The sequence below is a fragment of the Puntigrus tetrazona genome, chromosome 24 (assembly GCF_018831695.1).
Source record: "Puntigrus tetrazona isolate hp1 chromosome 24, ASM1883169v1, whole genome shotgun sequence".
NCBI classification, from domain to species: Eukaryota; Metazoa; Chordata; class Actinopteri; order Cypriniformes; family Cyprinidae; genus Puntigrus; species Puntigrus tetrazona.
Genome location: NC_056722.1, coordinates 19146903 through 19174058, shown reverse-complemented (window position 1 = coordinate 19174058; position 27156 = coordinate 19146903). Strand labels below are relative to the sequence as shown.

Sequence of the window (27156 nt, the reverse complement as noted above, 5' to 3'; positions counted from 1 at the left end):
AATTGATTGACTGTAAGAGTTAGTCTAAGTGATTTGGCCCTTTAAATCGGGCAAGCCAAGTGTCGCCTGCATTTGAGAGGAGTCTTTCCCATCCGTCACGAGAAATTGCTTCTGTTCTTTCATCTTCTAGGGTGTTTGTGTGCAAATTGAGGAAAGAACTAGAATAGGAAGGGCTTGAGGAAAGTGTAAGTGCGGTAAAATCAGCCAGGGAAAAGTACTTCTTTAACAAGCAAATCTATTTACGACCCCTCTGAGACCCGAATGGACCACGCTGCAATCTCATTCTGCTCTCTCTCATCACTTAGAGAGGTCATTGACTTCCCCAACAGCGGCCCTGTCCCAAAAGGCATTGGCTCTGTGGGCTGACATCAGCTGGTGACTGGATGCTTGTACCAGAATTAATGTAATCAGTAATTACTGTATGAGCCGGAAGGACAGCATGTCTGTAGGCTAACAAGTGAAAACATTCAAATAAAAAAATAGCAGTGCAATAGTAGTTAAAATGTTCATAGCTGATATATTACCATAAAAAAATGTGGTCCTGTTTTTTAGTTTTTTAATATTTTATGATCACCTAGGCTGCATTTACTTTATTTAAAATACAGTTAAACAGTAACATTGTGGAATAATACACAAGCAATATAATTGCATTCAAAAAAACAACTGAAATTTAAATAATAAAAAAATGTTTTTGTAATTATTATTTTTACATGTAATTTATTATGTAATTTTGTAACGGCAATTTTAACAGCCATCACTAAAGACTTCAGTGTCACGTGATCCTATAGAAATCATTCTAATCTACTGATTTGATGCTCAATAAATATTTATTGATTATTGTTTAATAATTAATATTAATTAATATTGATTGTATAATTATTTAAAATGGTTATGCTTAATAATTTTGTGTAAACCTTAATCATTTTGAATGGTTGTCTATGTCCCATTAAAATCAGCTCTTGTCCTAATTTTTAATACGTTGTTTTCAGACACAAGAAAAAAAACCTTATTTTTAGTCACAAAGGTGAAACTGCTTGATTTCTTTGGTCAATTTATCCCTCTGTTTTATTTCCTAATTTTCCTAAATTTAATTTAGAGAATTGGAAAAAAAAATTAAAACCTACAGTATGGTAGAAGGGGCAAATGACTTCTGTTAGCACCAAGAACAGGGGTGTATTTTCCCCTAAATTGCTCTATTTCCACAAATGGACTCTTATTGATTCTAAGAATGCATCCCCTCAAAACAGATAATCTGTTACTGCCATTTGCCTCCTCTAGTCACCACTTAAGTATAATTACCTAGAAGTCAATACGGCTGCCAGGCTGCTGCCACGGTTAACCTCTGAGTCACCAGTCACATGCATGCTGCTCAAATGTCCTCTCAGTCTGGCACAATGACAGGGCTGTGGGTTCTTAATTAAACGATTGTCTTGTCAATTAATAAAAATGTTCTTGGTGCTTAATGAGCTCAAGGCATCTTGTCTTTGGTAAGCTGTACATTTGAGGCCACAGATGAAGTGCATTAACTATATAGAGGGAGTTTTGCTGTACATTTGGCAACTTTATTTCCTGTAGCATCTATTTTTCTGCCCTTTATGGGCCATATTTTAATTAGTCATAGCAATATCTGGCAAAATAAATCTTATTCTGAGCAATAAAGTGGTTTAATATTTGGTGTGTTTGCAGCAATTACAGCAGCACATCTCTTCAGCTTCAACACAAGTGCTATCCAATGCATTTCAAGCCAAAAACTTTCCTCTGAATGTATAATAGATCTGTCCAGTTTATTTTACACATCATTAAATCATTTTAATTTTACACCATTGCTTCTGGCCACGGTTACAGTCTATAATCCATAATAACGTTATTATGGTATAAAAGTATTATAAAAATATTCAGTGGTTTTTGCTTGTAAACAATGCCTAATCTGTGAATGTTTTTCTCCTAAATTTAGGCAAGATTTATGAAGAAAGCAATATTGTGGAAGGACTTGTTTCTTACAAAGCTTTTCACTTCTCAGGGCGTTGATTGATGGACTGGAGTCGTGTGTACTATTTGTGGATTATTGCGATGTTTTTTTAAATATCTCTGATGGCACCCATTCACTGCAGAGGATTCTTTGTTGGGGAAGTGATGTAATGCTAAATTTCTCAAATGAACAATCAAACTCTTCAACTTTTTGGTGAACTGCCTTTAATACCATTTAAGAATATTTTTCTGGTGCCATGATAAAGGTTATCCTGTGATTTTACAAGCTATGCCACAACCATCATTACTATCTGGTTAGTGATAAAGCTCCTCATCCACCGCTTCTAATAATAATATTGTAAAAATATATAATTAATATACTAGTGATGTCATGTGAACCTATTTTGTTCAGCACTGACTCATTACCTGGAACAAAGAGTGTTCTATCTAAAATACCAAGGTCTTTCTGATTTGATGATTATATTTTGCGGTTACTATTTTAGGAACCTAAACACTCGATTATGCTAACCACCACAATACATGCTCTGAATACACTGCCATATTGCAGCCAGCGTTTAAGAAAATCAATTCACAGTTATGAATTGGCCTTGTCATAATCTCTCCAGAAGATAATGCATTTTCCAGCACTGTCGGTTGATTTATACAGCAGACGACAAGCCATCCATGAAATATGTAACTCCCTCCAACTGATGGACCACTACAACTAGCACCATGATCAAACTGAGCTTGTGCCAAAAGTCTGAGAGACATTAGGCTAAAGATGAATTTATCATACAAGGTATGTGCTATATTGGTTTTCTGTTTTAATCAGCAGAGTTAATTAAAACTGTTTAGATTTTATTACAGATTTAAATTACATTGCTATAATGGATTGAGATAAGCATCGCTCCATGACAAGATTTATAATTGTGGTGGCTGAATATTTTGCCTTTGTCTGGAAGCAAACATCACGTCTTTATAGAACACATTACCCCTGCCTACACAGTAGAATGGTTCATTTAAGTCAATATTATGTATGTGCATCTGCACAGCACAATGCAACAGGACAGTCAGGCTTCTTGCCTTAAGCCAATGGGGCTAATGAGTATAATTAATGACCTCTAGTATTTTTACATAAAATAATTAGGAATCCTGCTATAGGCCTATTAATCCTTGCAGAATGCCTTACCAGCAATCCCTCTTGATTACTGACAAGAAAAAATCTTAATTAGGATTGATTTTCCCTTCTATTTTATTCACCACTTACTTGTTTTGCTTCTCAGTAAACCTCAGTTGCACTTTGGCAGAGTGATTAAGGGAAATGTACAATTATTTAGTTGTTTTGCTGCAATTTTCAGTCTTATTATTGCTGAGAGTATAGTTCAGGGGCATTTTGTTATTATTTTACCCTCAAAATGTTTAATAAGAGGTTTGATTGGATCCCAGATTCAGACACATTTGTTTACATCACTGTTATTTGTGTGTTCTGTCCGATTCATGGGCGAATGGTTCTTTTGAGTCGGATCTTTTTCATGACTAATTTCTGAACTGGTTCTCATTATTGGCCTGAGCAAGTTGGCTGACGAATCGGACTGAATCGAGTGGTTCGCTGGTCAACTGATTCACTGGTTATTATCACAATTCATAATAATAAGCCAAGCAGATGACACTTTTAATGACAAGCCTTAATGCCAAGTCCCAGACTAAAATGTAAGACTGAGCTGAACTGAAAAAAACAATAAAAAAACACTGATTGATCTTAAAAATTATTTAAATGTCTTAATTTAACTATGGCCTAATCCTGGCTTAGTCTGTCTGGGCCTTGACTGAACCTGATTGTTGATGGGGCCAAACGGTTTATTAACACACAAGACAGTCTGATTAAAAAGAGTAAAGTCCAGTGGAGTAAATGCGTAAAAGTAGGCTAATGTTTCAATGAAAAGTATGCCATTAGGTTCTAAATGACTTGGGTGAATCATAAATGCATCAAACTCAGTGAAAAAGAAACCAATCAACCACTATCAACCAAAAAGTAATTGCTATATGTGTGGGCTTAATTTGAATGTTTAAGAGCACATATGCCACGCCGAAATGCCAGCAGTGACCACGCGCTGACGCTGTTGTGTTATTACATAAAAGAATCACTGAATCATTTTAACTGGTTCTTTAAAACGAATGGTTCAAAAGAATCGATTCAAGGAATGGACATGCACTGTTGTTTATGACCCCACCTGTCGGATATTCATGGAAAACACACGTACTGTTGTTCAGTTATCGCTTGTTTATCCTTTCGGTTATCTGCCATCATAAAGTTTTTTTTAAATAGGTCTGTGCCCTTTTTCTTTTTCAGTTATAATCAGTTTCGAAACTAAACTCGTTTGATCTCTTGCGTGGAAGTGCACAATCCTGAATATAACAAGGTGACACACGATAAAGGAAAATAATCCATTTTCAATTTTTCCAAGGTGTCTTATCGCTGCCTAGGTCCCATAAACTTGACATTTCAAAGTACGGGTTTGTTGCTAAAACACAAGCTCGCTCCGCACTTCCGCAGCTCTGCCCTCAATAACACACGCCTCGGTGGGAAAGAAACACATGACGGTTGGCGTCGGGTCTTTCGGTGCTCGGTATGACGGGTCTGCCTCGGCGCGCGCGGTTTTCTCCGGTGGAATGTACAGTCGTGCCGCCCGTGAGGGTACTTAAGGGTACAGCTGATGCCCGGAGGGAATAAAGGGAGGTAACCAAACTAGATGAGCCAGACACATTCAGCCTATAATGTCAACACATGATCTGAAGTTGCAGCAGTCAAGTTGTCAAAGCGGAGCGAAAGCCAGCGTGACTCGCGTTGTCTCAGATCTGGAGGGATTGCACGCACAAAGTGATAAATCACGGTAGGCTACAGCGTTTGTAAGTTCTTAGAGTTTTTACTAAAGTTATTTACTCATCTTCTCTCACACAAATACTGCTTCTCACTTTTCTCGGTCTCAAGCGGACCCTTATCATCTTTCGCTGACAACATTATGGAAGTCTGTAGCTTTAAGCGGACAGGTTGAAGTTCTTACGTAATTAGAAGAGCTACCGTAAATATTAGTTTGCCTGAAGTATGATGCATCCGTTGTAGTTTTACCACAGTTACAAATTCTTTTAGAGTGAAAGATTTATAAGAAGATGCCAAATGGATTGAACATTGATCCAAGCATTGATCTCTCGTCTGGCACCACCCCAGTTATATAATGCCTGTTGTTGCTTTGCACACACAGACATTCCTAGCTAAATAATCAAGGATTTAATGTTAAATATGTATTTTAAAAAAACTTTACAAACGTATTTGCTTGACTGCGTCTCGGTTTAATTGTGTCATATAGTTTTAAAATCTCCTCCATGATATGTGTCACTGGTATTAATCTTTTGCAGGACATGTCTCACCATGTTTATGGTAATACTTTAGCTCTTATGCAATTTGTTACACCCACATTGTCTCATTTCTTTTAATAATACTAATTTTAACAAATGGTAATTTAGCCAAAATTAATGTGTTCAGCATTATTAGGAGAAATACAAGAAAGTCCTTTCTGTCTACTTGGCAACTACTGTAATCATTTTCCCTGCACATGTAGATGTAAGACAAAACAAGTGAAATTTCACTGCCATGTGTTGATATACTGAGAAAGCATCTATGGGTGTTCCTGTGTAGAATGTTTCGAAAGGGAGTGAACCTTGAATTTTACTAAATAGCTGCAGACATGTGGTGTCTGTTGAGAAAAAGCCTCTCTGTAGACTGTATCGTAGCAGTATTGTAAACGCCAAAGCTTGATTAGTTTTCAGAATGTAAGTGAACATGAGAAGATACATCCTGGATCATTGGCTCAACACATCCACCACGAGAAAGATTCAGAAACTACAACTACTGCTTCTACACCAACGTTGCAGCTAACAGGCCGACAGAAAAGCTGCAGAGGTGAGTTTGTATGACTGTGTATGGCATTTTTAACAATACAAAACCGTTTATCATACATTTATTACATTTTGACTAAAAGTTCATTTTTATGGCATGCATTTAAGGTCATATAAAGCGTGCATATGTGAAACATATATTCTCAACTGATCAGATTTGCAGATCAGGCAAATAATACTTCTCCGATCTAAGGAAGACCTCATAAGGACATCTGAGGAGCAGAGGAAATCTACAAGATTTACTTCTGCCATCTCTATTAGTCTTCCAAATAGAAGAAACAAAAAAGACACAGCAGAGGAAAAAATACTGCAAACTACAACTAACCTGTGAGTTTACTTTTTTACATTCTTAGACTGCTGTTGGGCTTCATCATGTTTTAAAAAGTTTAATGTTCACTTTTGAACAAAATTGTTTAGAACTTTAATAAATAATTAAAAAAAAAAAAATTATGGCAATAATGCAATAATAGCTTATGGCACTGACCAAAATTCTAATATTATTGCTTATCTAGTTTAAAATCCAATTTTAGAATAAATTTGGATCAGCTGCTTTATTAAACAAGTTGAGTGAGTGATCAAATTTGTAGCATTCACTCCAAAACTGTCAGTCTCCATATTAGTAAATGTTTTATAAAAATTTAATTTCACTTGATGCACACTGTACGTAATAATATCTTTTGGCTTGTAAATTATGCCATAGCACTTTGTGTTTTGTGTTATGTGCACAGTCCGAGGCAAAACTGAAAACGCCCTTTCAACCCATGACTGGCAGTAATAGTCCTTATATAGCAATAAGTCATGATTTAATGATAGTGAATGATGTGAAAGTGTATAGGCAAAGATTTGCTGTTTGGCTGTGCCGTATCTAGGTGTGTTCATGCTTTCAGATAGTGATTACACCTTTATAAAGTCTTTACACCTTGATCTTAGAAACAGTAAATAGATTTATGTAGTACTAAATTATCTTGTTTAAAGGGTATGACATCATCACTTCTCTCTCATATTTAAAGCAGATATTAAGTTTTTTTGTGTAAGTGGTATGTGTGTCTGACTGTATGCATTATTGTTTGTGAGACACTCCGTACTAATTTTAAAACAGTTTAACCATGGACCCCTCCCTTCATGTCAGGCCAATGAATTGTTTACTCCTAAAATGCTTAAACTGAGAGAAAGGGTGGAATGTCGTTGATCTTGTTTTCCCGCGTTGCCTTGCTGAATATATAAAAGACATTGAACTGCAAGAAGTATTTAGGAAGTAAGAGTAGCGTGTGAAACATTGAATTAGACAAGAGATTTGTTTTCGTCATAGTTTTCAATGTTTGTTTATCTGCCTGAAGGAAATTATCTTTTGCTGAGATTTTGAAAATCAAATGTAACATGAAAATATTTTTTAATCTCCATGCTTTTATAATGTTTGCTCATTTAATAATATGCTAATTAAAAATATTTTTGAATTGACTGTTACAGCACACATGAAGCCTTAAAGAACACAGCTAATCAACACCACACAGAGGTAAGGGTTCAAGCTAAGACACAGACATGACAGTTGGATTGTTTATCTTTTAGTAAGAGAATGTCTGATGTTAAGATCTGATCTGAAGTCTTACTAATCAATCATACCTTAAATATTATGAAATATCTCTATTGCACTGCGTTTCAAATACATTCCACTCCATGGCTGCATTTTTGACATGCAGAGTCATTTCCAGTGGAATGTAAAGCTGAACTGTGAAGCTGAACTGTCTATTTAAACAGTTATGGAATGGGAGTGGTCATTTGTTTAAATAGTTCAAATACATGTGAGAAGCATTTCTTGCTATTTTCCCAAGCAACTCTGAAATGCAATTTAGTACTGGAAAATGTACAAATGCTACTGTGCCTGAAGTGCCTGTGTTTTGTGCAATTTTTGGCACTAATCAAAAGTTTTGTTGTTTGTTCTGACAGCTCAGGGACGTGCTTTCACAAACTGACCAATGTGGTGAACCAACTGGTGAATTGTTTAAGAATGGGGATGGGCCAAAATCGAGCTTTGATGAATACAGTTTTACCACTCTGCATCAACGTAGAACAAAGCAGGGACAAAATACAGGAATACAACACAACATAGGCCTTCATGAACAAATTGTCCACAACAACTCACAAAGACATTCTACTGATCCTGTTTGTGAGGTTCAAACAGAATTCAACAAGGAATCTGGAGCCAGCAACTGTAGAGAGAATGCAGCCACAGCTCCACAATGCCACAGTAATCTGACCTCCTGTGAAGTGGACAATGGTCTAAAAGCAAGCATTGATTCCACGTTTTTTGCACACCATCTAGAAGTTGCAAACCAGGTTTTGTCACTAGACTTTTTACCTGCTTCTCATTCTGAAAATACCCCTGAGCCAGAATCTGGTTGTATCAATCCTAGACCAGCTATGTTGTCATCAGCCCTGGCCTCAGTTCTTGCTCCACCTTGGAGTGGCCGCCTTCGAAGACACAAGCAAGGCGGCTACGAAGTACAGCATGAACCCCAAGATTGTGGACAGAATGTAAACCCGTCTTCGTTATTTTGCCAGGAAAGGCAGCAACAACCATTTCTTAATTCCCAGAGGCGACCATCTGAACACATGTTGGCCAATAACAATGACATGCAGTTGACTGCAGGAACTAGCTACTCTCCTGACTGGCAAAAAGAGAACAATTCCCCAAACATCACAAATACAATACAGCCAAAGAGACCCATTACCAAGTCCTACTCTGTGGGTATACTGTACAATAATACAGATTTGCAGCCTTTTCCCACACCTCTGGATAAACGGCGGGGACAAAATGTGGCACATTCAGGTTACAGAATATCAAACATTGGAGATGAACATGAGCCTTTCAAATCATTGAGCTCTAAGCCAACAACAAGCAGCCTACTTCTTTCCTTGAGGAGGTCAAATTTGAGAAACTCCAGTGCTGAGCCTATACAATCAGAGACTCAGATGAATAGGTCTGTCAGGTCCCTTACATTGCCTAGCAGAGTTGTTTTAAAAACGCCATCATTTGCACATCCTGTTAACTCTGATACTCAAACCCATGAATACTCAGATACTCCTGCAAGAACAGAGGAAATACCAGTCAGTCAGTTCCCTTTCTCACCTAGAATTAGGAGTAGAGTGCCTTTAAGGGCATCACTGTTTCTAAACAAACCAGAGTCAGAAATTTCTATTACCAAGGCAAAGGAGGAACATTTACCACACTCCACAACCAAAACCAGCCAACTTGGAATTCTCAGAGCTCAACAACGGTCTTATTCAGTTCTTTTGAGGGAATATTCCAGTAAAGAGGACATAGATGCAGTGGACCAAAATACTGCCAACAACACCAACTTGCAAAACTCCATTATGACCAATCAACAAGTAAATCCAGATACCATAATTTCTCCCAAATATTCCAAAAATGTGAATGTTCAACAATCTGGCTTTAATGTCCAAAAATTAAAATCACAAAGCACACACAATATAATAACGAGCAGTTCTTCGGACACAACCACCTTCACAGACAGGTTTAACTATTCACCTAGAAAAGACTCTTCTGTAGATGGAACAAGTCCCACAAATATATATCTGGACTCTAAGAAATATTCTCAGTCAAGTCAAAGCACGATGGATCTTTCAAGCCCTCTTTCTCCAAGCAGACCTCTCAGAAGTGTAAGAGTACCAAGCATTTATTCATACCTAAGGGAGTCGACCCCTTCCCCTTCCTCCCCTTCTTCCGACATACAGAGAGGTGAAGCATCACCTTCTAAGCAAGATAGAGGCGTAACACTGCAGGCTGACCGGAAAACTCTTCCCTCAAAATTTTCATTTGACTTCAACCAGTTTGTGCCACAGGTACAGTCAGAAGAAAGAAGCTCTTTTGACTCTCATATAGCACCAGCTCAATCACTGCCTCCAGATTTTGGACGAAGATCAGCACCTCGTCTCAGCACATCTCCATATTCTAGCCTTATCTCCTCGCGACCTACACTCAACAACACTTTACAAGAACTACCCTCTCCAACTGTGCCCAAAACTCATACCCGATCTACATCTTATGGTATTGTAACCACTCCTGCAGACTTCATAAAAAGTGATCCAAGCTCTTCACTGTCCACATACGCAAGCATAATAAGACCAAAGGAACAGTTTGCTGCTGCTAACAGAGAACAGAGTACAGCAGTTCAAGCTTATACAAGCGCCCTAGATAATCACAAACCTGCCCAGCCATGTCTCTTGCAAACTGCACCAAATACAAGTTTTGTCATGGAAAGCCAAAGTGCTAATATAAGCCCACACCCAAGGCAGTCCAACACAGGCTCCAACAGCTTCTTTCCTCAGGAGCATGATGGCCTGATGGAACTTCCGCTTGATAAGGGTAATGCAAACCTCAAGCACAGGCTGACTGAGAAAGGGAAGTGTTTATTATCTAATAAGCTCACAGTAGAAAGTCAGACTCCACTGACAGCTGAGAAAAAGATTCCTGCTGTGCATATGCATGAGAAACTGCAGGAAATGCAAAGTTCTAATTCAAAAAAAGGCCTCTTTAGTTCACGAGTTAAGAAAGACAAAGAAGCTGTCTTCTCTTCAGCTTCTTTGCCAGACAAAGAGGTTGTTAGTCACCAGTATTTAAAAACCAAAAGACATCCGCCAGTGATTAGAACAAGCAGCAGGATTGACCAAATGTTAAATCGCTTGAAACTGACATTTGGTGTCAAACGTTCAGACAGCTCACTTGACACTCTACCAAAAAAGAACAAGAGTCTCACTCAGCAGCCCTCAGATACTGAGACGTTTGAAAATACCAAGACAGAGGAGAAAACATATTCTGAGAGCCACCTGGCACCCTCTAACTCCTCTTTAACAACTGATAAATCCTCTTTAGGTTCCTTGTCACAACTAACATTAAATAAATCTGAGAATGCCTTAAATATGACTGGAGAAAATAAGTCAAAGGCTGAAATAAATTATGCTAGGTCCACACAGCAAGCCTCCATATTATCCGTGTCCACCGATAAAACATCTTTTGACTCCTTTTTGCCCTTGTCACCACTTGCTTTAGAGAAATCGGAGAATACTTTAAATATGGATTGGCAAAGTAGATTTATATCTGAACAAAAGTGTTCTGGATGTGCATGGGAGGTCCCCAGCTCATCTTTGACCACCAACAAAGCATCTTTTGCATCTTTGTCGCCAATTACATTAAGGAAATCTGAGAATACTTTAAATATGGACTTGCAAAACAGATCTACTACTGAACAAAAGGTTCCTGGGTACAAATACGAGACCCCCAACTCATCTTTGACCACCGATAAAAGCTCTTTTGGTTCTCTTAGGTCTTTGTCACCACTTACATTCAGGAAATCTCAGAATACTTTAAATATGAACTTGCAAAACAGATCTACTACTGAACAAAAGGTTTCTGGGTACAAATACGAGGTCCCCAACACATCTTTGACCACCGATAAAAGCTCTTTTCCTTCTCTTAGGTCTTTGTCACCACTTACATTCAGGAAATCTGAGAATATTTTAAATATGGACTTGCAAAACAGATCTCCAACTGAACAGATGGGTTCTGTGTGTACATGGGAGACCCCCAACTCATCTGTGTCCCCCGATAAAGCTTCTTTTGGATCCTTGTCACCCTTAATATTTAATAAATCATCTGAGAATAGCTTAAATGTTGAACAGCAAAAGAGGCATAGCGATGAAAATGGAAACCAGTCTTATAATAGGAGCTTTAGTCCACACAGACAAAAGGCCCAAAATATGAATCGTTCTGCCACCTTGCCACATTACAGAAAATCCTCTGTTGGTCCCCCATCGCCCTTTTCTTTGTTTGATTTTGATTCAGAAGACATTCAGAATGACAATGTGTTTTATAGTCCACTGAGCAAAAAAACTAATTCACTTTGTGAGTCAGATGACTTCTCTCCTCAGAGCGCCACCAAGAGTCCCGTGCAGCAAAACCTTGTGAGGTCTCACTTGTCCTCATCATGTGCTGATTTAAAGTATGGTCTACACAGTGGACGATCTTTCTCAGTAAGTAGTGTGGTTTCAAGCCGCCCATCTGGTCCTGGACGAATCTCGACAAGCAGCATCAGCGACCTCTCAAGTTTGGACGACTTTGTGCCAAAGGGGAATTATACAATAGTTGACTCTCCGATGAGTAGTAGCCAGTCCCCAATCTATGATGCCAAATCTATTACTGGTAAACAGTCTCAATCTGAGCATACAGATCTTGATCTTGAACATGATGATGCAGACCCAACCCCACCTCCATCGCCAACTACATCCTCTTCACCTCGTCGGATATCCCAGGCTCCTTCTGTTTCTTCCCCCATATGGACTCCAGAAAATATGTCTCCTCCTCGTGGAATCCTGTTATCAAGGAGCCACACAACCAGCATGACTGTTTTTGAGGAGTCTGATTCTGACACCACAACTGATGATGAATACTACCTTGATAATGGTGATGCAGTAGAAACTGAACTTTAGAGGAGAGAATTGTATGTTTTTCAATTTCATCATATTACATATACTAAACATTTTAAAATGTCAAGGTTTTTTTTCTATGAACATGGTCTTCTATGACAAAGCTGCATTAACATTAGGCCTCTGTCAAATCAAGCTAAATTATAATTACTTCAGACCAATATAAATATAATGGGTTTTTGAATACTTTAGTGCTGGAGCATAACAATGTTTGATTTCATTATGAATGTAGCCTATTTACAATACAGTACAATGCACTGTTTCATTAGTTTTTATATATATTTATATATTTTCTGGATCTTGAGGCTTTGAAATGGTGAATTCTCACGTCATTCCTTTTATAGAGGCCTGCCTCCTATAGGTTATTGGCTTTTTCATTCACTGTGGCATTTGAAAGCACAGCGTGTCAATCACAGCACATTATTTTCCTGACAGACATTCTATAGTGAGAAGCTGCCAAACTAGAAACTGAACCCAACTACTTTTAACAGTTTTTCAACTCATACTGCTCCTTTAACAGTTAGAAATATGTAATATCGGTGCACGCAACACTGATGATTCCATATTACTTATGGTTAAGTCTGTAAAGAAGATGATGTATCAGATGTCTGCTATCCATTTGATATTACTGTTAAAATTATGAAAGTATTATCAAAAACCTTGGCGGATCCTGATCCACGACTTGTTCATTTAAGGTTAAAACACTGGACCTCCCATAATCTATGCAAAAGACATACCACAGATAAACTAAGCATTCTTAAATAACATTTTAATTTTATATCCTGTATAATTTAATTTTGCTGATTGTGCTTTTTTGTTATTTTTTTATTTATTATGCAGGGCAGGGGGTTGGGGCATCGTTTCTCCCCTGTAGCCTTAGGGACCGCCATAAGATGTGTCAACTGCAGCACTAACCTACAGTACTACCAAATGTTGTTTAACACTATGCTTGTATGTAAGGTCCTTTTTGTAAGGCCATTTCTTGAATGTCTTCATTAAAACAGTTATATTTATGATTGTATTTATGATCGACAGTTGTATTTTTATAACACCTAAGTGGAAGAATATCACTTATAAAAATGTATACACTGTAAATGAATAACTTTGCACGAGACGGTTATCTTCTATGCTAAAATTTAATTAGCAAGTACTATTTTTCTTTAATATCACTGCAACGCTTTAATTACAGCTTATTACAACAAGCTGTATTGTTACGTATCATGTTACAACCTGCTATAATTGTTCAAAAACAGTTAATGACTATGGATTATGCAACTCATTTGATCGATGTTTCAGTAATGGTTTCCAGGTTTGCGAAACAAGCAGTAGGCCTGTTTTGTGAGTATTTTCTTAGTCCACACGTAGTTTATATATGAAAAAAATTACTTTCGGTTACAATTTCGTATTTCAAGCTTTCTAGCATTGCGTTAAACGAGTCTGTTGTCGCGTTGCTTTGGTAACGGCTTGCAGTCGGCCGTCCCAACAAAGTAATCAAGTAATACTGTATGTCTATGCTTTATTTTTTAATTCCCTCAATGATAAGCTTAGTCTTTTGGTTGCAGTTTTAGCTGCCTTTGCGTTTTTTACTTCAGCTTGTCGATGTCGTTGTGAAAATACAGTTCACGCTTTTGTTTACCTTTTGATAATCGGCGAATAGGTTTGATTTCAATATTAAGTAATTTCAATACATTGGCTATTTTAAGCACCTTCTACCTATTAAACATTTTAATTTAAGCATATTGGCTACTCTGTTGCTTGATATTGAAGAGGACTCCAGAAATCAAGTAAGTAACATTTTGGGGGTTATTAAAAACAACGATCTTCATTTTGAAATGAGTATAAGGATGGAGTTAAATGTAGCCTAATAATCCAATAAAAAAATCATAATCCTAGCTGAATAAACCTATTTCCCATTTATTGACATGGCAAAGGCTTAATCAGGGTGCCGAGCTTTAGCCTCAGTTAAACAGTATAATTTATAGGTTATGTTTTTTCTATTCCTTTTTTATCCAGAATTGTTTCTTTTTCTGCTAATTGAAATGTAGATCCATGGTAATGTTTGGAGAATAAACATTTTTCCCTTTTTTATCCTTTGGCAGCATGTGCTAGCATGAGCAAGACAATGACTGAACACACATACTCTTTTGACAGGTATGAAATACAGCAAAGCATACAGACTCATTTATAAATGAGCAAATCACATTTTCACCCCCTTTAGGCATCACTCAACGTCTCCAGCTGGGGAAAATACATCAGACGCTAATGTCATACTTGTCCCACAGCTGGAAACAGTTTTTAGCAAAGCAGCCAGGATCATCCAGCGAGCATGGAGGAAACGCGTTGTTAGTGATCGCACTCAAGTTTAATTTTATTCAGCATATGATTGAATGCAAAAAATAAAATGCATATTATACCTGTCATGTGTAGGATACTGCTGTTTTCAAGCACCTCAAGAAACTAGTGAGCTTCCACAATCAAGGGGATCCACGTCTCCTTCTTAGGCTTATTAATCCTGCAGAGGTAAGTTTATTACAATGCATGTGTGAAGCTTAACTATTCCACTTTTTTTTTTTTTTAAAGCATATACCTCAATGCTTTGTTGTAGTCTAACATTCTGGATGCTGCTTCAGGAGCGCTTATCCGATTTAGACTGGGTGGGGTGAGTGTTGATATTATTCATCACTCCATGATTAGATGGTTATTTGTACTCATATGCTGTCATGTGTTATTGTGTTCTGCTGTAGAAGGTTACGTTATTGAATATTTAATTATAAGCAGACACGTTACCACAAATTGCAAATGACTTACTATTGTTTATGAAATTCCAGCCAACCTATCCTCCAAACATCTACTTTAAAATATACACTCGTGCACCCATAGTGGACATGTGTGCCTCTAGTCCTAAAGATTACACACAGCTGAAGAAACCTGCTCCAAGCCAGATTCATAATGGCCGACTGATGATCGGTGACAGGGATGATCACTCTGGGTGGTACCAACGGGTAGAGAACAATGGCTGGAGGATTTTGTCTTGCAAGGTGACATATCCTGTCATAATACTTTCATTTTCATTTTACCTTTTGCATATCAAGCATTACTCGGTAAATAAAACATATCCAACCAAACATTCAGCAACCATCAATGCAATTCATAAATGACTATATAACATATTATTAGAAATACTAAAATATAAATAGTAATATGTATTAAAAACAAAAGTTATTTTGAATTGTTTTTGATTAAATAAATGCAGCCTTGGTAAGCTTAAAACATTCATTTCTACAGTTTCACGTACAATTTAAATTGTAACAGTCCGAAAAAATATAAAAATGTCGTCTAAGCATTATATGGCTATCACTCCCTTTTTTGATTAAAGATTTCCGCGTTTGAAGACCCGATAACTCAAGATACCAATGTTAAGAAAATACAGTTCCATCACTGCAAAATCCGTCGGCGCCAAGATGTTGCAAGAAATAAGAAGATTCGAAAAATTGAATGGATGAGAAAAATGTAATGTATTTTAAAAATGTATTTAAAGTAGTTATTTGATTGTTTATGGTAGGTGATAAAATAGCAGAGCGGAGCTAATTCTATATAGAAAACTGGACATGAGTTATGAATGATGGCATAATAGTATACACAGATCTTGTGCACAGGTATGCTGAGGGTCTCCTGCATGCTCATACAGAACACAGCCAAACAGCTCTGCTGGTGCAAAAATCCACAGAATTAAATTCCTTTGAACAGATTGGACCAGATTCAGTTTCTGAGCGGGAAATGGATGAGCTGCTTTCATGGACTCAAGCTCTCAATTTTGATGAGTAATTGAGCTAATATCACATTAGATGTGATATGCTGTACTTGGCATCATCACATTTTTATCATCGTGTTAGTCATAAAATATATCATGTAGAATTTTTTTTCCCATATCCCATTTAGAATATTTGCTTGTCTTTCAGGTATATTAATGAATGGAGGGATCTGGGTACCAGCAAATGCTGCATATTTATCAAAGGTAAGACTTTGGGCTTTTCCCACGTTCATTTTTATGAAATAAAAACTTTAGTTTCATTGTAGCTCCCTCTGCTGGTCAAAATGGATATCTGCACTTTTACTTTTTTCTCAACAGAAAAGTAACGTTACCAGGACTTCAGTGTCTCTGTGCGTGATGTTTGTGAGATTCCTCAGATCGGTCAGGATTCAGTGGTCCAACATCTGGATCTCATCTGAGGCTGGAGTATATCATGCAGCTCTAGTAATAAAACAATCAGATTTGAATAAATAAAGCAGGGTTGTGTTACAACTGATTTTCTGTGGTCACTTGTCAAATATATTTTAAATATATGAACTCTAAATTATTTAATGTAAGGTGGTATGCAATGGTTTTTGTTAACTTAAAACACTAAAGCCATAAAAGCACACATATATATACATATATACATATATACACACACACACACACACACACACACACACACACACACACACACACACACAATAACTATGAAATTACTTAACCATGAACTAACATTAAAATTATATAATTGAAAATAGAAGCGAAAACTATAATGGTATATTAATGACTAAACTAAATCACCGGTTTATTGGAAATTAGAAATCCCAGGGTCAGAAAGCTTCTTTGGCGAGACATTCTGAATTACCGCGAGACTCGCGAAGGTGACGCGCAACCAATCAGATTTGTCCTTTTTTCGTAGGGCGTGTTCTTCGCTGTTCGCAGTAATGGCGAGCTACAGAGAAGCTCCTTTGGCTAGTCGGCCAAAAACATTAGATAAAGCCGAGTATTACAATCTTTCACCTGAATACCGGCGTGCTGAGGAAGAGAGAGCAGCTCTGCGGTCACAACTGAAGAGGCAGTACCTGCTGCAGCTGAACAATCCTAGTCGGAAAGAGCTGATTGTAAGACCAAGTATCTCAATCTGCAAACGTTAGCTTGGGGTGAAACATTTCCACTGAAGCTATAGACGGATCTGATGTCATATTGTAGCATTTAATAATATTGAGATGTTTTAGTAATAAATTTTTTTGTGTACATTCATGTTTCTTATAACATAGGTTGTTATATATTAAATCCGCAGTGAGTGACCTTCACTGAACGCTGGCTAGCAGTTACTGTCCGCTAGCTTGTTTTGATCAACATTTCTCCATAGTTTTCATATGAAAAGATGTGATTTGTTAAAATTCAAACAGACCACACTCTTATTCAGAATGCGTCCTCCTGGGTTTGTTGTTTGCTACATGGTTGTTTACAGCCCTTACAAATGCTTTATTGAAACTTCCTGAAGGTAACCCGACACATTGAAACAGTCATCAACCTGCCTTGTGTTTTTATTTGTAGGAGGATCCTGCTCTTACACGATGGGCATATGCGCGCACCCATAACGAGTACTTCAGACCAACACCTAAAACATCATTGATTGGTGGCGTGTTTGGTGTTCTTCCCCTTTTCATCTTTTTTGTGCTGTTCAAAACAGACAGGGTGAGTTGAAGCTGTATAAATTCACTCGTTATTTAGTCATTTTATTATAATAGTATTGATGGTGTCAGAGTTGTAGTGGTTGTAACATTTGAACCTTATTTTCCCTCTTATATCCAGGACAAAAGGGAGGCCAAGATTAAGGCAGGAACCTATAACCGCAATTTTAAACTTACAACCTAAATGTTTTGACTTAACTGTTCTTTGTAACAGAGAGTACTTGTAATTATATGCTAAATAAAATACTTTGTTGTTGAAACTTCCTTTTATCACTGTTACTGGCAAAAATGTGAAATCACACCGCATTTTTGTAATTACTTAAGTCTTAAATTTTCAAAAAAGTCTTAGTTTTATCCGTTCCACAAATTAAGGACGTAAAAAGGTCTATGATGTATAAATCATGGCATTAAATGTTGCATTGCTAAAAAATAAATACCTTCCTCAGTATTGTCTAAATGTATTTAATATCTATATTTTAACATGCCTAAAAGAAGACACTTGAGATGCAACTTAAGACGCAAAAAGCATATATGAAGTCTTGTTTTCTGGAAGAATTATTCCAATTATGGTTTTCTTACGCCATTGGCAGATATATATTCATTTTAATCAAACATTTTGATCAATTACAAAATGCAAGACCAATTCTCATGTCATTTTTAGGACTTTTAGGTTGGGGGTGGAACTTTAACAAAAAAAAGTTATGAAGACCTATTGAATTTTGCATTTTCAAATTTTGCAAAGTGTTTGACATTTAAATTTATGATGTACTGTATTCCTTATATTTTCTTTACCTCATCTTTAAAAGGTCTTAAATGCATCTTCATAAAACCCGCAGACACACTGTTTTGTTTTATTGGTTATATTTCAACGTCATGTTTAAATTTGATAACAGAGCATCGCCGGTTAACTCAGTTCTAGACATAAAACCATTGTGAATCACTGATCCACGTGTCAGACGAACATGACTACTGCTGAAGTGTAACCATGCGCTTCATATTCTACTTGCTGCTGGCTTTCCAGTTTGGATTGAAGTGACTTTTTAAAGCCTCCCAGCATTTATAATAGCTCTTATCCAGACGGTGACAGGTGTCCAATCCCCACTTGGTCACAGCCATGCTGAAGGATGACTCAAACATGAAAGCCTGTTGGATACAGCATTATTCAGAAGGTCATCTAGCCCTTTTAAATGATGCCATTCAAAACGAAACATTACCATGGTGCCTTCAGCAACTCTCTCTGGTTTCAGATCGGCTGCGCTGTTCTTCTCAAAGCAGTCGATGTCAGGGCCATGTGGAGTCATGATGCTGTGGAGACTGGCTCCTCCGGGCTGGAAACCTTCTTCCTTTGCTTCATAGTGGCCTTTGATCAATCCCATAAACTCGCTCATGCAGTTCCCTGTTAGCATAGACAGAGGTCGCTCTTCAACCGCGCGAAACTTCATTCGGTTTCGTTTCAAGTGGGCTATGTAGTCAACAACTCAGACTCACTGTGGTAGTAAGGAGGCCGAAAGGTGTGATCGGCTACACCCCAACGAGGAGGGAAAATGACAAAATCTGCGACGGCCACACCTGGACGTGTGGATTTGGCCGTCAAAACGGTGAAAATCGACGGATCCTGGAAATAAAGATGCAGAAAGATTTGACTGACAGCTTAAAAGTAACTTGGCTATCTTAAAGGCGTCTAATGAAGCGCTCACCGCGTGATCAAACGCCACACAGTTGATGACCATGAAGTTCTCCAGGTTGTATTTGTAGGGCGTGTAGTTTCCGTGCCATGCCACCACATTAAATGGCGAAAAGTCCTATTTGAACATATTTAAAATGACAAAAACATGACTACGGTAATAATACACTGCGTAATGAATTTCTGTAGGCTTTGAGTAAATAATCAATACTAATGTCAAACGCGAAACACTAAGACGTCCGATCAATGCCCTCAATAAAGCGTTTAAACGGCATCGTTTTGTTTTGACGCTCTACTCCTGCACTTGAAATAGTAGGTTAGGGGGCGAAGAAATGTCTTCGTTAAAAACCGCAATTTTATACACCCTTCGCTTGATAATGTTGCAGCAGAAAGATTTTGAATGCTGCCTGCAAAATCAATATAATTCATTACAGCAGAGACTGCCTGCTGTCCTGACCCTCATGCGCCCTCCTGTTGTTTCAACCCACCCACATGTACCAACACACACACCAGGTAAAACATCAGTCACAACTGTACACACAAACACAAATCCAGCGACTCAAACAAGAACATGACTGTTTTTACAGTTACATTCAGTCACACAAAGACGCTCTCCGTGCACCCTGGGGTTTCTGGGACCCCGAGGTTTGTAATCTCACAGGCATAACAGTTCTCTGGATAACTCTACCAGACTCTATTAAAATGAAGAAAAAAAACTCATACACACAAAACACAAACATATTTTCCCAGTCAAGCAAATAATAAGCTAATTTAAGCAATTTTAGCACTCAGTTGGAGGACAAAACAACAGGATAAGGCTGTACCTTCTTCTTCAAGACAGACCGTAAACCATTTAAGAGAGTACAGACGGCAAGACCTGTGTGCTCAACTATAGATGAGTGCTCTCTGCATTTTTTTTTTTTTCGCTACAATAAGTGATACTGCCTTGTGATGCTACTTTTGTTGTCTCTAATTTGCTCCTGACAGCCACAACAAGTCAATTATTCACTCGACAAGACAGGGAAATAAATTCAGTCCAGAATGATGCTTGAATCTTGGTCTTATACTGCATGCGTCAAACTGTACGTTTTGTGGGTAATCTAAAATTCAGTGCCTCAATGTTAGTAATGGGAATTACTAATGATGCAATCATTTCACAGCACCTGTTGACATGAGAAGAGCTTTCCTTGGTACTTGTTGACAACGGTGTAACCTGTGGCTACAGTACGATCCTCGTACCAAGCCACAGGTGTTTGGAAGTCCCTAGGGTTAGCAAGTCCATTAGCCCCTGCAATCCACATCCAAATTTATACACTTTTCACAGCAGCGAATGAAAGCTTATAATAACACAAAGGCATTAAAAAAGAAATTATGTTGTACATACCTATAGGACCCAGGTCAGGTAGCTCAAAGTGGGCCCCAAACACCTCTAGAATGTAACCCCTGGTTTCTCCAAACACATCGACACTAAATCGTATCCCTTGCTGGGAAACAGAAGATTGCATTAAAAAAAAGTTTCTATGTTGTTTATTGGAATATTGAATGCAATGTGTGAGTCAGATATATATATATACATATACATTGAATTGATCAAAAGTGACAATAAAGTCATTTATAGTGTTATAAGAGATCTCTGTTTCAAATAAATGCTGTTCTTTTGAGAAAAAGGTATAACGGTTTCCAAAAAGAAACTATTAAGCAGCACAGCTGTTGTCAGCTTTAAAAATTATTTAATAAGATTATGACACTGAAGACTCAAGTATCTGATGCTGAGAATTCAGCTTCAAAAAATAAACGGCAGTTATTTTATTTATTGTAGTAATGTTTCACAATATTACTGTTTTACTTTATTTTTCATACATTTTTGCAGACATGGCGAGCACAAGAGACAAGACACACACAAAAAACGAATTGTTTTTCTTATAGATATTAGAGCTATTGACACCTGAATGACACAAATCTCATTGGGCTCCACCATCATCTTCCCAAATTCTGTAGTAATCAGGATTTCACCTTGTTGAGGCACTGTAACACAAATTGAAAAGTCTTAATCAAAAGTACTGCTACAAAAATCCAAATCACATATTAATCCTGAAAAATACTAATCTTAAAAAATTTTATTTGAATAAAAAGACCACAAGCTTACCAATAAGGAAATCACCATCTGCATTTTGGAAACATCTATGAAAAGAAAAAGTACAATTTTTACAACAACAACACAAAAAACTGTACAAAGAGAAATAAAATCATTGGTGAACTGAATCCAACTCAGACTGACTTGTCAATCATGGAAGTGTTACATGTATACATGTGGATGGCGATGCCATTCCGAGATTTTGAATCTCCAGCTCCACAGACTGTATGCAGACCCTGAAATATCAACCCCATGACAATTGGGCATTGCTGATAATTATTTAAATTTGAAGGCCATATGAGCAGTGTGGACAAGGATGAAATCATTTACCGATATGAAATCCACTTTTTTCTCGGAAGATTTAAGGATGTTAAAAGGCTTCCATCGTAGCTGGTTGGGGTCAGGCTCCACTTCATTCCAGTTCTCTGTGAGATCTCCACAGCTCATCGGAGTGAAAGGCTTGTGGCGCACGGAGGGTAAAATGCGGTACAGCCAGCTATAAACAGAAAAGTTTGCTGTGTTTATTTCTTACAAATCATAAGGGTTCCTAGGTTTGGCTGTTAGGCTGTGACTGATTTTTTCAAATCTAGCCTATATATACCTTCTCTTATTGGCCGAACGTGGGCAAGTGAAGGCAGAACCAGAGAGCTGCTCAGCATATAGGCCATATGGACACACTTGTGGATTGTTCTAAATAACAATAAACGAAACTGATTATTTAAAGTGTACTGTTAATTCTTCATGTGGTTGATAAAAGTGTTGCTATTACCTGTCCTTCAGGTAGAGATCCTGGACAGCGAGGGTCCTCAGATGCAAACTCATTTCCAAAACCGCTCATGTACTACAGCACAGTTATTTCAAAAGTATTGATTAAGTATGAGTTCATTTTATTTTCAGAACAAACTAAGTGGCGGAATGTGATAAATGAGAGCAAAAAACACAATAGAAGCTGTGCAGGGCCATCTGAGCATCTCCCCCTTCTTACAAGTGAGCTACACCAAATGTGCTTAGTCATGGTGCATTTGCAGATGCCTACAGAGCAGCTCTTAAAACATCTCATATAAGTCTGTGCAACTGAAAACATAACATAAGGAGGAGTTAATAAACACATTCATTTCACTATAAGATTTTGAAAGCATCTGATGTTAAGTCCTACTTGTCTACAGTTAGACAGTTAAGATCAGCTCGGACTCCATTGTAGTAGGCTCAGATTTATTTATTTATTTTTTTTACTTTTGGCCTTTTTCTAAAACAAGAGCATTTGTTACGTATGTTGAAAAAGCATGCATAAATCTAAAGTTTTTATATGCAGCCTACAGTTAATGTAGCCTAGAGCCGAGATAAACCTCATCTGGGCAGCTGCAGATTCCAGCGATCTGATTGGCCAAGTTGGAACGCCCCCCCAAATCCTCCTCATGTAACGATGACATGTAAAAACTCATTTTCATAAATCGGTTCTTTCGAACAGTTTGCTTCAAAGAATCGATTCAGACAACCAATTGATTAATGCCTCTGCAATTCCATTACTGGCTACGCGTTTTGAAACATTAAATTATAGAATATACTTACGGTACTGGTTTCATTTATTTTGATGTTTACTGTAATGACACATGTCCACAGCTTTTTGTTCAGTTCTATATTTCAGCTCATAAAACTATAAAGTCTAATTTACATTTTACATTCGTGAACTACTCTTCAACTACTCTTAAATATAAATGATCTCGTGAGTCGTGAATGAATCTTTCAGGGCTGCTTTTACCAGGTTTTTTTTTAGGCTGAAGCTGGTTTTTGTAAACGCAGCCCAGACCGGCGTTGCGAATCAGGTCTAGATATTCAATTAAAAAGATCCGACTCAAAAGAGAGATTCAAACCTCACCATGCTCATAAGATGTACCGGTGAGTTTACAGCGCTGCTTCAAACAATATAAACCAGCATAGTTTGTGCAATTGGCTTATGTGTAATAAGAAAATGAAGAAAAAAGTCTTTAACGAAAATGATATATAACCTGAAATAGATCGTGAATAAAATGTCATTACGACGCATTAACTATAAGTAGCAAGTTTGAACTTATAATGATTCATTTTAGACAAGCGTTCATGCAAGAGGTCCAAAGTGCACTTACCTTCAAACCAGCCATTGTTGCGTTATTTACTAATGCGGTCTAGTAATATATAAACTGCTGCAAACTTTTCTCAGACGCAACTTTCCACAGAAGCCCTTCGGTGAGCACTAGTCTGTATCGAGTCCGCGCTCTCTTGCAGCAGAAGACCGAGGGAGGAACTCGGCTCGTATTTACGTTTTTCTCAATATGGTTTTAATTAGACTCAGACACGGCTTGTGACGCAACCAGAGATTTGGGCAGCGTTTAGGAGGGGAGGAGAGGTTTGATGTTCACAGATCCGTGCAAAGAATGACCCCTGGCACAGGTACAGCAAATGTCAGTTAAGGCAAGATCGTAAAGTCCAGTTCTCAGGCCCTTGACAAACGCACGTAGGCCTGTTTCTTGATCAATATAGAGGACGCCAAGGACTATTAAAGCTTATTATTAGCGTACTGTACATCTGTATTTGGGTTATCAATCCCCAAGTTTTAATAATACATTGTAATTGTTATATACTGGTATGATGATAAATGTAAAACGTATACAAACAATAAAATCAGGAAAAGTAAAATAAGGATTTAATAATTTTTTCAAGTAATTTCATTCTTATGCAGTGACATTAAATAGGCTTTTTAATGGTATAGCTACAATAATTCAATAGTGGACTGACTATGAAAATGTAACGTCTAGTGTTAAAAGGTGTTTTAAATGTACTATATGCTGTAAAAAGGTATGCTTTTTATGTAACCTTCTCTCTGTTTAACATGTAGATGTTGTGTGGATGTAATATCAGATTTAACAAGAAAACCTGCTGATTCATGACTCCAATTCTGCCCATTTAGATGACCACAAATCAGAATGCAAGTGATCAAATAACATTAATTGATGTTAGAAGACTTCAAGGAAATCTGTAACTTGTACGTGCTTCATCCTGCACCGCGCTTAGAGAAGGCCAAAGCTGTTCAATTGCTGTCGTTTTCTCCATAATTTAAACATAGCCAACAGGCCGGGCCATTATGTAGGTTTGTGTCTAAGGTTCCACAGTATGACACTGAACTCGGGCACCGGTCCAATTGTGCATTTCTTTCTGAGAAAATGAATAGGCGTAATAAAAAACAGAAAACAATATCACGTCGAATCAATTTGCCTCTTTCATTCCACACACTATTCCCTTTCTCTCATCTTTTGGGGAGGTGATGTGTTGGTGGGGTAAATTATGGCAATTCTCATGGTGAGGCGCAAATAAACTCAGAGCGGCAGAAGTAACTGTTCTCTACTGAAGCGTGCAGCTGTGCCGAGACTCCCGCTGGCAGGCCGTTTAGGTGCTGTGCTCAAGTCGAGAAAGACTAATGCCGGAAAATATCTCGACCCAGTCTGCGGAAATTGATCTGCTCCTCAGGGAAAAAATGACTGATTTTAATTTTGTCACGCCTCTCTCTCTCCCTCGCCTTTCTTAAAGTGAGCCGCGTTCTTCCACAGGCAATAGAGTGACAAAAATGGCTCATGATAGGTGCACAGATGAGCAAGAGTATTTTCTACAATATAGCCTTGATGTTCTCCCCCCCTGGATAAACTACATGTTGATGGACTTGAAATCAGTCTCCCACACATTCCGGTCAGTGCAATTCACAATCACAGGATGCAAGGCGGCCCGTAAATCCTGGAAATTCTGGATAGATGGTAGAGCCACTATGTATGGATTTTTGGAGGCACCCCAAGCCCAGTCTGATGCATGAGCAAGTGTATGATAAATGTGCTTCCAAATGCTGCGTCCTGATCCCTTTCACCTCATGCTGCATTTGCACCGGCAGTAGTTCCACTTACCGATGAATAGATTTGCTGAGACACCCACTGTCCCCTTTTAAAATGAAGAGCAACTGGCCTTGTTAAGGGAGTCTCTCCAGCGGCTGTAATGTTATGCAAATGGTTTAATATGAAGATAAAGACTGTAGCGGCATGCCACGCTCTACCAGTTCAAGCCCCGGTGGATCCTCAGAGCCTTCACTAATGAGAGAGGGATTATTCTGGAGTCATTAAATGGTGCCCTCCCTGACATCTCTCCCCTCCTCCCCCGGTTATGCCCATTAATGCACTGTACACAGACTTTAGAGATACCTTTTACCACCGGCTTCTGGTTTTTTACACATCAGAATGTCACTGAATAGCAAATTACATTCTCTTCCCACAGAGAAAATTGCTTTTGAATCGCTTAGTTATAAGGATTTTTTTTTTTTTTAGGAAGGAGGGGGGAAACATGCGAAAACATAATTACTTGTGTTGAAAATCTCATTGGCAGTTGTTGCTGCTGGTTCCTCTGGAAATTTATTTAAGGAATTATGTGGAAATGCATCTGTGTGTGTTTTTGTTTGAATATGCACAAGAACATGTGGAAACTGCTCTCTCATGGACCAATACTAGTGAATTAAGTGTAAGCTAACTGACATAACATCGCACACAAGCTAGACGAGCTAGCTCAGATGGCTCAGATTTGGTGAGATAGCTCAGCATTATTATCAAAGAATGGCAGGGATTTAGGTAATATCTAAATGGTTTGTAATTGCTAATACTGAACAACAACCACACTCTTAGGCTGGTAATTCACGGGCAACTTTAGGAAATGTTGATCAACCAGGTGTGACACAGGTCCCAAGACTTATCTAAATTATCCAGATAGAAATGTGTTATCCCTTCTCAACTGAAAAGTGCTCAAGCAAAAAAAAAAAGTTGCCCAGCAAAATTGCTCAAAAAGTTGCCCAGTATGTCATCAGCCTTAGAAATAAAATGTCTTTATTGATGCGATGTGTCAGCCATTTTGGAATCGGGGTTCCTCAAATCTTACCTGGAGGTCCAATGCACTGTAGACTTTAGCTCCAACCCTGATAAAACTCACCAACAGTGATTTTCCAATGATCCTGAAGACACTGATTAGCATGCTCAGGTGTGTTTGATTAGGGTTACAGCAAAACTCTCAGGAAAATGGATCTCGAGGTCCATATTTGAGGATCGCCGGTCTATATCTTTGCTGATGATCAGTGAATTTTAAAATGTAACAACATTGTGCAGCATATGATTGTATAACCTGCCTAAATTGAAATTATAAAATGGTAACTTTTACAGGTAAGAATGTGTTGATTTGTGTTTGTTTTAACCCAATATTACAGGTTTTTAAATACATTTTAAATGCATTAATAGCTAATGGCTTTGTCTTGTATTGTGTTAGCAAAAGCATCGTCAGAAGTCTACTGAAGATATAGATACTTATGTGCCAGCGATTTGCTCTTGAGTGTTTCCGAGCATTCCAATATAGCGTATGGCTTATG

General features: G+C 37.9%; 4 protein-coding genes across 6 annotated transcripts; 3 read left to right on the top strand and 1 right to left on the bottom strand.

The window, feature by feature from the left end:
- Positions 1-4328: 4328 nt before the first annotated feature.
- zmp:0000000991 lies at positions 4329-13444 on the top strand. Its single transcript, XM_043226629.1, has 5 exons — positions 4329-4859; positions 5787-5926; positions 6078-6249; positions 7390-7435; positions 7867-13444. Exons 1-5 carry the CDS (start codon positions 4744-4746, stop codon positions 12424-12426), a joined length of 5034 nt encoding a protein of 1677 aa, XP_043082564.1. The 5' UTR covers positions 4329-4743; the 3' UTR covers positions 12427-13444.
- Positions 13445-13704: 260 nt separating this feature from the next.
- Positions 13705-16714, top strand: c24h11orf65 (chromosome 24 C11orf65 homolog). 3 transcript variants are annotated; one of them, XM_043226631.1, is made up of 11 exons: positions 13711-13761; positions 14159-14207; positions 14523-14574; positions 14642-14765; positions 14851-14943; positions 15029-15082; positions 15252-15461; positions 15800-15933; positions 16080-16244; positions 16383-16438; positions 16553-16714. In XM_043226631.1, the coding sequence occupies exons 3-11, from the start codon at positions 14534-14536 to the stop codon at positions 16558-16560; spliced, it is 885 nt and encodes a 294-aa protein (XP_043082566.1). In that variant the 5' UTR covers positions 13711-13761; positions 14159-14207; positions 14523-14533; the 3' UTR covers positions 16561-16714. The 3 variants fall into 3 exon arrangements, with proteins under 3 accessions (XP_043082565.1, XP_043082566.1, XP_043082567.1); XM_043226630.1 differs by lacking the exon at positions 14523-14574 and having other exon boundaries at positions 13705-13761; XM_043226632.1 differs by lacking the exon at positions 14159-14207 and having other exon boundaries at positions 13723-13761.
- A 412-nt stretch (positions 16715-17126) lies between these two features.
- On the top strand, positions 17127-18176 carry ndufb4 (NADH:ubiquinone oxidoreductase subunit B4). The gene is made up of 3 exons (XM_043226832.1): positions 17127-17340; positions 17780-17920; positions 18038-18176. The coding sequence occupies exons 1-3, from the start codon at positions 17164-17166 to the stop codon at positions 18098-18100; spliced, it is 381 nt and encodes a 126-aa protein (XP_043082767.1). The 5' UTR covers positions 17127-17163; the 3' UTR covers positions 18101-18176.
- Positions 18177-18755: 579 nt separating this feature from the next.
- Positions 18756-24105, bottom strand: hgd (homogentisate 1,2-dioxygenase). The gene is made up of 13 exons (XM_043226830.1): positions 23858-24105; positions 22504-22575; positions 22336-22424; positions 22065-22230; positions 21879-21970; positions 21747-21781; positions 21546-21625; positions 20985-21084; positions 20764-20888; positions 19614-19718; positions 19405-19531; positions 19131-19312; positions 18756-19059 (listed from the first exon to the last, which is right to left on the bottom strand). The coding sequence occupies exons 1-13, from the start codon at positions 23870-23872 to the stop codon at positions 18916-18918; spliced, it is 1332 nt and encodes a 443-aa protein (XP_043082765.1). The 5' UTR covers positions 23873-24105; the 3' UTR covers positions 18756-18915.
- Positions 24106-27156: the final 3051 nt, after the last annotated feature.